This window comes from Leptodactylus fuscus, chromosome 2 (assembly GCF_031893055.1).
Source record: "Leptodactylus fuscus isolate aLepFus1 chromosome 2, aLepFus1.hap2, whole genome shotgun sequence".
Classification (NCBI taxonomy): domain Eukaryota; kingdom Metazoa; phylum Chordata; class Amphibia; order Anura; family Leptodactylidae; genus Leptodactylus; species Leptodactylus fuscus.
This window is the reverse complement of record NC_134266.1, coordinates 127,649,617-127,660,625: the sequence shown is the minus strand read 5'-3', so window position 1 is coordinate 127,660,625 and position 11,009 is coordinate 127,649,617. Positions and strand designations below refer to the sequence as shown.

General features: G+C 43.2%; 1 protein-coding gene across 1 annotated transcript; it reads left to right on the top strand.

Moving 5' to 3' along the window:
- Positions 1-4,266: 4,266 nt before the first annotated feature.
- On the top strand, positions 4,267-9,237 carry MANEAL (mannosidase endo-alpha like). Its single transcript, XM_075262742.1, has 4 exons — positions 4,267-4,827; positions 4,933-5,042; positions 6,902-6,978; positions 8,555-9,237. Exons 1-4 carry the CDS (start codon positions 4,353-4,355, stop codon positions 9,189-9,191), a joined length of 1,299 nt encoding a protein of 432 aa, XP_075118843.1. The 5' UTR covers positions 4,267-4,352; the 3' UTR covers positions 9,192-9,237.
- The last annotated feature ends 1,772 nt before the right edge of the window (positions 9,238-11,009 follow it).

Sequence of the window (11,009 nt, the reverse complement as noted above, 5' to 3'; positions counted from 1 at the left end):
TGGACCAACGCGTGGACGGGACCCCCAGGAAATGTTATTCGGCCTGTTCTGTGCAAACTTCGGTGGCTATATCCTCCACCGTTGTAGCCGACAGTCTTCGTTCCCGACTTCAACAACTGGAACGAGATATCGATTCCAGGGTCCCTAGGGATTATATCCTCTCTCATCAGTGTTCACTACTGTTCACTACTGTTCACTACTGCCGATTATCTGGGCGTGGCCTCCCGTCAATAGTTAAAGGTAGCTTCTAAGGGCATGCCACTGCCGCCCGGAGACTCCTCTGGCTTAGGCCCTGGAGGGTGGACAGAGCCTTAAAGTTCACCTTGTGTACCCTTCCATTCAAACCTGCAGGCTTTGGGCACGCCCTGGACGATTTGATGGAAAGTTTGGCAGACACCAAAGGCAAATCGTTACCCCAAGCTGCAAAAGGAAGACGAGAGCCCTCTGGTAGAGGTCATGGCTCTTCCCGTCCTAGACCACAGTCAGGTAGGAGCTCAAGATTCCGCCAAGAGACTGTGGACATGATCGTAGTAGAGATGACTCCAGGAAAAAGCCTAACCTTTGACGGGTGCTCGCTCCCTGTGGCCGACATCCCTGTGGGAGGCCGACTCTCCAACTTTCTTCCTGCGTGGCAAACTTACATTCAGGACCCCTGGGTACTTCAAGTCATCGAGAGAGGTTACACCATCAAATTATCTCTGTCACCTCTAGACCGCTTTGTGTCAACTCGCTCCATTTTGGAGAACTCCATCAGGAGTATATTCAGAAGGGCATCTTAGAAAAGGTCCCTCCTTTGGGCAAGACGAGGTGAGGGTAACACTAGAACAAAGGGTCTCTACCTTGCATGTACCCATTGTTCAACCACACAGGAGGTTCAGCCAGATCCCCGGTCACAGGGAGCATTACCAGTTTGCCGCTCTTCCTCACACCTTCACCAAGGTGGGGGCTCCATTCGCCGCCGCTCTCAGTCTTCAGGGCCTGTTCATAGTTCCCTTATAAAAGCTTGGTCACTCCCAGTCCTCCAACATCATCTTCTGTTAGCCACCTCCTTCCTGCAGAGGTTATGGTGGCTAATCAATTGGGAGAAATCAGAGGTGACACCATCCACCCGGAGGAAGTTTCTAGGTTTCCTTCTGGACTCAGAAACTCTTCAGATCCCACTTTCCATCCCAAGGAGATTGAGAATTCAGGATGTTGCCCGTTTTTTCTACAAAACAAGGCGGGTATCTGTCAGAACCGCCAGGAGAGGACTCGGCCTAATGTCATCCTCAATCAGAGCCGTACCTAGGGCTTTATGGCATTTGCATCCCCTCCAGACGGAAGTGTTGAGCGCCTGGAACGGGTCTCCACAGGGGTTGCACAAAAGATCTGCCTTTCTCCCAGTACCCGTCTTTTCCTCAGATGGTGAATACACCTGAAAGACGGAAGGTCCTTAGTCCAACCAGTTTGGACTCTGTTGACAATGGATGCATCCCAGACAGGATGGAGAGCCCATCTGGACGAGAGGACTGGTCAAGGGTAATGGAGCAGCCCAAAAGGGGGATCCTCCAATCAGAGGGAACTCAAGACGATATACCTGGCATTTGTGCACTTCGCCCCATACCTCAAGGGGAAGGCAGTCAAAGTGCGAACAGACAACATGACGTCAGTGTTGTACCTAAACAAACAGGGAGGTACCAGGTCCAGACTTGTCCTGAAAGTGACGAATCTTATATTTGCCTGGGCCAAGACAAACCTGACCCAGTTGACCGCTGTTCACATCAAGGACTCTCTGAACATAGTAGCGGATCAGTTGATTCGAGGTATTACCTCAAGAGAATGGTCCCTCTATCCAGAGGTGTTCCAACGTATTGTCCAGATGTGGGGGCTTCCAGAAGTCGACCTCATGGCAACCCGACTCAACGCCAAGGTAGAGAAGTTCTGCTCTCTGTATCAAAAGGACAATCCCTTGGCAGTGGATGCCCTGTCCATCCCATGGAGGTTCAGGCTGGTCTACATATTCCCTCCAGTTCCCATCATACCCAGGGTATTGATGAAAATAAGACAGGACCAAGTCCAGGCGATTGCCATCATTCCGTTCTGGCCAAAAAGGACTTGGTTTGCCCAGCTCATACAGATGAGTCAAGGCATATACTGGAGGCTTCCCCCTCTCCCAGACCTGGTCACTCAAGGTGGACAGAGATGCCAGGATTTGGTGAGATTCAACCTGACAGCCTGGAGGTTGGCCAGTCCCTATTACTGAATAGTGGACAGTCAGAGGCCTTCCTAAGAACGCTTGCCCATGCAAGAGCTTTGAACGCAGGATTGTTTCTACTAACCCCTCGGTGGGGTCGGTTTTGGACTTTTTACAGGACAGCCTAGACAGAAGACTAGCCCCCTCTACCTTAAAGGTACACGTGGCAGCCCTGTCCACCTATCTGGGGAGGCGTTTAACTCAACACCCTTTAGTTGGTAATTTTCTAAAGGGCGCAACAAGGATCAGACCTGCTGGGGACGGTCCTTTCGGGTCTTTACGACTCCCCTTTTGAGCCGCTAGATCAGGTAGATCTGAAATTCCTGGCCTACAAGACGACCTTCTTGCTTGCAATTACTTCAGCCAAAAGAGCGAGAGAGCTTCAGGTGCTCTCTTCCGAGGAACCCTATACCTTTTTCTTTGAGGACAGGGTACAATTACGTTTTTGCCGGAATTCAGACCCAAAGTCCCTTCACTGGCAAATGTAAATCAGATTATATCTTTGCCAGTCTTTTTTCCTGCTCCCTCCTCGCCTGAGGAGGTAAGGCTTCATTCATTTGATTTGGGTAGGTGCTTGCACATCTACCTAGTATGCACGGAAGCTTTCAGGAGATCTGAAAATCTCCTGATTAATTTAGCAGGGAAATCGAGGGGCCTGAAGGCTTCTAAATCTTCGATTTCGCGATGGGTCAGAGAGGCCATCAGGTTGGCTTTCTCCTCCCAAAGTCTTTCTCCTCCAGGTTATCTAAGAGCTCACTCCACGAGGACTGTCGCAACTGTCGTGGAGAAGAAGGCAGTACCTCTGGAACAGATTTGCTCGGCAGCTTCATGGTCATCTCATAACACCTTCGTGAAGCACTATAGGCTGAGCTCACGTGCTTCGGACGCGACGGCCTTTGGCCGTTCTGTCTTGAGATCTGTAAGTTGAGTTGAGGAAACCCTCCCGAAGGGGATTACTTGACATCTCCCCACATTGTGCTGCTGTATGACGACAGGGAATGGTGGTTTATGTAGATAAACTGTTTTCCCTTAGTCATCACAGCAGCACAAGGCTTCCCTCATTATTCATTTTATACTCTTGTATTAACACGTGGAGGGGAGGTCTCTGTGCCCTCTTATAGGGCCTAGTCATGCATATTTAAATTAATTGCTGATTAAAATATTCCATCTGTCCTACCAGCACGCAGGGGCAGAAATACTCCCCACATTGTGCTGACTAAGGGAAAACAGTTTATCTACATAAACCACCATTCTTCATAGCTAAATTGTTAGTTTATGGATTTTTGGTGATCTGACTATAAATAAAGTCACTTGCATCTTTCTATTTGAGATGTTTCATGTTCTGAAGGTTACAGTGAGGTTGATTTTAAAGATATTAATAATACATGTACTGTACAAGGAAGAGGACGGATGAGTGCTATGTGATCAGCTTTCTGTTCTACTGTGTCTCCCTCATTGTGTCTTTCTTTGTGAGTCTTCACTTTCTCTCCTGTTACTTAAAGATTCAGTGATATTCAATATGTTAAAGAGAACTTTAGCCTTTTCAGATGAAATAGAAGCCACTTAACAGATGTCCTTTACAAGTAAGTATGAATGACAAGGAAAAATAATGTAGAAGGGTTATGAATCTGACCTGTCTATGATTTTGTTTGAGTGGTATTTTTGGACTTTTTTTTGGGACAGGTGAACTTATTCTAGTAATAACTCTCAACCTTTATGGCTTGGAGATGAGGAACCGCTACTATCTAGTGATGCCAGATGGGTTTTTCCACAATTAACATTTGTCACTGAACTATAATCTACTGGGACGTCCAGGGATCTCTAGATCAGAGATCCCTAATGCACTGTGCTCTGCCATTCAGTTACAGAAATACTATACTCAGTTGTCTACAGAATGTCAACCCCATAGATCTTGAATGGAGCGGCACCATGCATGATCGACTGCTGTTCTATTCACAGTCCCCTTCAGGGCAGTCCTCTATTTGGAGTTCAAGTTGTGTTGCCAATGTTTTGTTTTGTTTTTTTGTAGATTTGTCTCCACTGATGCTGATGGGTTAATATTGACCTGGTATTGAAAGACAGACATTCTGGTTCTAAGAAGACAACAATTTTGTCTGAGATGGCAAGACTTCGAAGGAAAGCCTGTATTGCTCTGTTTCTTTTCACTCTCTTTATTTTTGGAACTATGATGGGCTTGCGAACTCTGAAGCCCACGGATGGTTTTTCCGACTTGGCTCCTGGCTTAGAACTTATGCCCTTTGGGGAACAATCAGAGAAACGGTCTGTTTCCAGTGACGTTATTTCCCAACCACAAGGCACTTCAAATGTGGCTGACCAAACTAAAGTTTACTATGATCTTCATGTTTTTTACTACATGTGGTATGGAAATCCTAAGTTTGATAACAACTATATCCACTGGGATCATGTGATGGTACCTCATTGGGACCCAAAAATATCAGCAAGTTACCCTAAAGGTAGACATAGTCCTCCTGAGGACATTGGTTCCAGCTTTTACCCTGAGTTAGGACCCTACAGTTCCAAAGATCCAGAGGTCCTCGAAGAACATATGAGGCAGTTGAAGGCAGCTGCTATAGGTAAGCTGAAGAATCATATTTTATTATATCAGTAATAGGTAAGTGAAATCTAAAGGTCTTCATGTGTATAACTAATACTGATCAATGGTAATTGTTTTTGTCAAGGAGTATTAGTTCTGTCATGGTATCCCCCTGGTACAGCAGATGAAAATGGGGAAGCAGTGGAAAACCTGGTACCCTTGGTTCTGGATGCTGCCCACAGATACGAAATAAAGGTAACAGTTATGTTATTTTCGGGGGAGAAAAAAGAACAACCTTTTTTGATTAGTGTAAAAACAATTCTTGTCTTCTTAGTGAATGTTATTTACTTGTATAATAGGATAACTTAGCACAGTTTGCACTTGGATTTGTGTAATGGAAGTGAAATGAAAAGATGTTTACGTATACCAAAAGTATACAACCTATTAAAAGCAGCCATCTGGTATTGCCTGTTTAAAAATGCGCACCTCAACTGCATAGGCCAAAAATGGAATTAAAGAGGTTGTCCAGTTTCAGATTGGTATCTCCCAGTGTGGTCTGGTCCTGCATCTCCACTGTTCCTGCAGAAGATACCACCGTGCGTGACTGCTGAGGCCAATTACTGACCTCAGTGAAGGACATGGGATGTCAATACCTGTGACAACCCCTTTAACAGAGTTGCTGTCTTCTGTTTGACATATAAGCTCTCACATACATTTGCAAAAACCTTTTTTTGTGTTTTTTTCTCATTATTATTCTTACTTTTTTTTAATAAATTCTTTATTTGTAGTATATAAAGAAATCAAAGAAACAATACAAAAACAAGCAGGCCAAAACAACATAGGCCTGCAAACACAGCAAGTAACAGGGAAAAACGGCAGTGCAGTGAGTCAGGAACAGGTGGACCAAACTCTAAAAACAATGCCAATAAGAAAAGAGAAAGAAAGGGGGGGAAGGAAGATAGGAAAATATAAGGGGGGTGGGAGGGAAAAGCTACACATTCATTATTAATCTTTTATATGCTTTGTACATATTAAAGGGATTTTATCATTAGAATCCATTTTTGAACTAAACACCATGTCAGAATACCCTTAAGAAAGGCTATTCTTCTCCTACCTTTATTATTCTGATCAGCACTGCCGTTCCGTTGTTATTTAATTTTTCCGCCGCATGTAAAGGAGTCTTCAGAAAGCACAGGGGGCATTCCCCTTTGCTCAAAAAGCATAGGGGTTGTCCCCTGTGCTGTCCAAAGACTCTCCAGCGACGCCTACATCTACTTCTCCCGACCGCCTCTTCCCCATGTCATCTGCCGTGTCTTCAGCCGAAAGAGCCAACTGTTCATGTCTGTCAGCCATTTTCTTGTGGCCTTTTACACGAGTGTCCGTTTGGCCACAGGAAAATAGTTGACGGACATGTGCAGTTGGCTCTTTCGGCTGAAGACACGGCAGATGACATGGGGAAGAGGCGGTCGGGAGAAGTAGATGTAGGCGTCGCTGGAGAGTCTTTGGACAGCACAGGGGACAACCCCTATGCTTTTTGAGCAAAGGCAAACTCCCGCAGTGCTTTCTGAAGACTCATTTGCATATGGCAAAAAATGAAATAACACCGAAATGGCGGCGCGAATCAGAATAATAAAGGTTGGAGAAGAATAGCCTTTCTTAAGGCTATTCTGACATGGTTAGTTAAAAAATGGATTCTAATGATAAAATCCCTTTAAGTATTTAATTTTCTAGCATCCATCAGGTCCTCTAGAACAGGTTATAGTTTAAACAATGGCAGAAGAATACCATACTTGTAGCACGTTAAGCCAAAAAATGCTAGGATCAGTCAAACATGATGCAAAAACAGCTACTTTAATGTAATATTTATTTTTAGCCTAAAAATCCTGCAATTGGGTGTTACATGAGATTCTGTAGTAACATATAAAACCTACTACAAATGATACTTCTTTGTGGAGTTTTGTTGGAGCTGTTGCTGCATTTTATTGCATCTGTTTGGGGTTTTTTTTCCCCATAGGCTTCTCTTCCATTAAAATTAAAAGACTAAAATTAGTATCAGTGATATAATGTCTATGGATATTATCATATAACAAGTATTATTCTTCTTTGTATTACAGGTAGCATTTCATATACAGCCATACAAGGGACGTGATGACCGCTCACTTCATGAAAATATTAAATACATCATTGACAAGTAAGTTATTTTATTACCATTATTTTTTGGAGGCACGTTCACCATAATAGTATGGTGATGTGATGTAGCAGTCACAGAAACTGAGCCTGCAACATCGCTGTTGGGTTCCTACAGTATTCACAGTCAAGACCTTGCTCGTGCTGCCGAGTCAGAGGTAACTGATTCCAGCGCTTGAAAATGTTAATAAGCTTTTAAACAACTTTCATTTTCTGGCAGAATTTGTGACATTCATACACTTTGTAACAGATTTTGGCTCCTTCCTGTGAAGTCCTGCATCTCTTTAATCTTTCCCTTGTTACTCTAGTGAGAGTCATGCCCTGTGTCTCACTGTGTACGGTGCACAAGATTTTGTACTGGATAATACAGGGAAAATAAGGGTGGGTGGTCACTTCAAACAGGTATATTTCAGACATTATAAAATATAGAACATGTTTCTGGTTTCATATGAAAGAGGAGATTCCCATCTCCCATATGACACTAATTAAAAACACAGTTGGGATTGACATATTTATATACATCTTCAAATAAATGTGCTGAACCTTACTGTGTTTTCAACTGATAATATCTCTGGAAATAGCACAGGTAGTACTGCAGTCTCCTCTTTCATATGACACCAGAAGTAAGTTTCTCCATTTAATCTCTTCCCCACATCTGCCGCACTAGTAATGACACAAAGTGGGCACTAAAATGGTATTTTTGTCAAATTAAAATTTTCACATTGTACATTAATTTTTGGGAATCATTCATTCATTTGACGGGCATTTGCAGAGGCTCTGTGGTAAAATAAAAAACTGACCCCTGCAAATTATGACCCTATTTTAGAATCTACATCCCCCTAAAAGAATTTACCAAGTGTCTCTTCAGACATCACAGTATAATAATTGCAAGCCCTGGGGAAGGTGTTTAAACAAACAGTGAAACTCAACTTTCCTGGGCTCTGGCGCTGATCTCCTGTTTAAAGAGACGTCTTTTAATGTCATTAGAAACAACTGAGGCTCACTCGCAGGCATAACATCTCACATCGGCATCATGACGCAAAACCCATGTAACATTACGCTGGTGTCACTTTGCATGAAGATGCTGAAGTTATTCATAACGTCTCTGTGAACAGAAGACCGGAGCCCAGGAGAGGTGAGTTACATTGTTTATCATGTTTAGACACCTCCCCGGGACCTCCAAGGTGGCGATCGTGCAATAATGCCGACTTGATTTTCAGCACCTATGCTTTATAAGATGGCCTGATTTTTTTAAAAAAAATTTTTGCCCCCACTTTGGATATGAAAAAAAAGCATCTTACAAAGCAAAAAATACGGTAAGTAAAAAATTGCAAGATTTTCAAAGATACACCAATATGTTGTGCCCATTTTGCGTCAGCAGGGACGCGCTCTCCAAAATCATGCTGTACTATTATGGCATGGTGCTTTAGTGGGATTTTACATGATTCATGCCTTATGATATAGTAGCTGAGTAGCAATGGTACAATATCATCTCACGTAGAATAATGAATGTTTTACAGTACTGTTGATTATTCCATTGTATATCTTATATAGTATGTAATGCTCTTCTGTCTTTTTAGCTTTGGATCCCATGCAGCTTTTTACAGATACAAAACAAGCATCGGTAAAAGTCTTCCTTTCTTCTACATTTATGACTCTTATCTAACCCCACCTGAATCATGGGCAAATCTGCTGACAGTGACTGGTTCGCATTCAGTACGTAACACTCCTTATGATGCAGTCTTCATTGGCTTGCTGGTAGAGGAAGGACATAAACATGATATCCTAACAGCCGGCTATGATGGCATTTACACATACTTTGCCTCAAATGGTTTCTCGTTCGGCTCCTCGCACCAGAACTGGAAAACTATTAAAAGCTTTTGTGATACCAACAATTTGATGTTTGTACCCAGTGTTGGTCCTGGTTACATAGATACGAGCATTAGACCGTGGAATAATCATAACACCAGGAATAGAGTTAATGGAAAGTATTATGAAACGGCTCTCCAAGCTGCCCTTACTGTCCGACCAGAAATAGTTTCCATCACATCTTTTAATGAGTGGCATGAGGGTACCCAGATTGAGAAGGCTGTTCCAAAGAAAACCGCCACTCGTCTCTATTTAGACTATTTGCCACACCAGCCCGAACTCTATCTTGTTCTTACAAGGAAATGGGCAGAACATTTCAACAAGGAAAAAGAACAGTGGCTTATGTGAGCTGAAGCAGCAAATGTTTTACCTGCAAGAAGTTTAAAAAAAAGAAGTCATTCTGTACGTGAATCTGCGCGAATCTCAGAATGTACCAGAGCTGCGCCATTCACCATACTGTGATGGAGCATGCCCTTGTAGCTGCTAGCTGCTGGACCACTAAGTAATGGCAGCTTGAAAGCAAAGTGTGGTTTGTCTAAAATTGTATAAATACAATAAATAAACTCGGGAGGAATATATAAGGCTCTGTAAGACTGAAGGTTTTCTTAAAGTGACAGCAGGCGTTCAGTTCACTGCATTGCACAGTGCTAACCACAATCTATGGGCTGTCTGTGTAATCCACAGATATACTGAATTCTCCAGAGTGAGCTCTACAGAACGGATGGCAATTTCTTAGGATAGACCATCAACATTAGATTGGTGGGATCCAACTCTTAGCACCCCACTGATCAGCTAATGGAAAGGGTCATGTGGCTCAAGAAAGTATTGTATCCACTTCATTGTTCATCAGACACGGCTTTCTACCTTGTGTAGTGGCTATGTATAGTATTTCATCTCGGTCTCATTCACTACTGAACAGGTTATGCTGTGCCTTGTGAATGGAGAATGGGGTAGTTTGACCACAGTACAGTCAGTCAGCTGATCAGTGGAGTTTCTGAGAGTCCTATCGCACTGATCTTGTCCTGTAGCCTATCCTAAGGGAACATTCACACTACCACTGTGGTAGGACGACAGTAATAGACTTTAACAGTGATGGACACAGGCTGTCCCCTCCATTCAATAATGAATGAGTGCTATACTTCATAAGAAGCTTTTTCATGGTCCCACCCCTTCATATGTAGCCAGTAGGTGGCACTGCCTCGGCTCCATGTGTTTGCTGTGTGGTTCATCATAGGTAACACACCCTCTGCCATGGGCATCTCTTCTAGATGAAGCCCTAACCCATGGACACCCAGGCCTAATACTAACAGGAGAGGGCGTGGACACATGAAGTGCACCTTCAAACAGCTAGTCATGGGGGTGCAGAGGGTCAGACCACACCAATGTCATATTCACCTTTTTTGTCAAGACACTTTGTTGAGCAGGTCCGAAGTTTGTGACCACTAATAATAATATGAAAAGTAATATTACAATATTGGTGATCACCAACTTGGGACCTGCTCAACAATTTGAGAAGACTTTCCTCTCGGGTCGCTGTATAATTAGGATTATGATGTGTAGATATATTATGTGGATTTTTGGTTTTGCTTCTCTGTGGTGAAAAGTATAAAAATTATGCAGATCATTTCGTCTTTGTGTGTTTAACATGTGGAGTAAGTCCATCGTTTTTCCAAAGTGGCCCCAGTAAGGTTGGACACCCCTGCTCTAGCAATTGCTGCGTTTAGTTTTGGGGCCTGCTGACGAATTCCCAAGGATCATTCTCTTATACCTCCTGATAACTAGGTCCCCTATAAAGCATGTCAAATATACTGTAAAGACACATGATACATTTTTTAAATTGAATAAAAATTAAAACAATTGGGAGAGTTTATTCATTACACTTTTTTTTTTCATAAATACATAGTACAGGTCAAGATAACAAACTATGGACTATATTTTATTAATAGGGTTATGTGGCTATGGACACTAAACTGCTATCCACAGGACAGAGGATAAGTGATTGCTGATCCCCCGGGGATCAGGAGGATGGGGGATCAAAAGTACCCCTAAGACCTTGTGAATAGAGCGCCACTACGCCTGCATGATCTGCGCTCCATTCACTTCTCTGGGGTTTCAGGCACATTACAGTCCTGGCAGTCCCATCGAAGTGAATGGAGCACCAGTCAC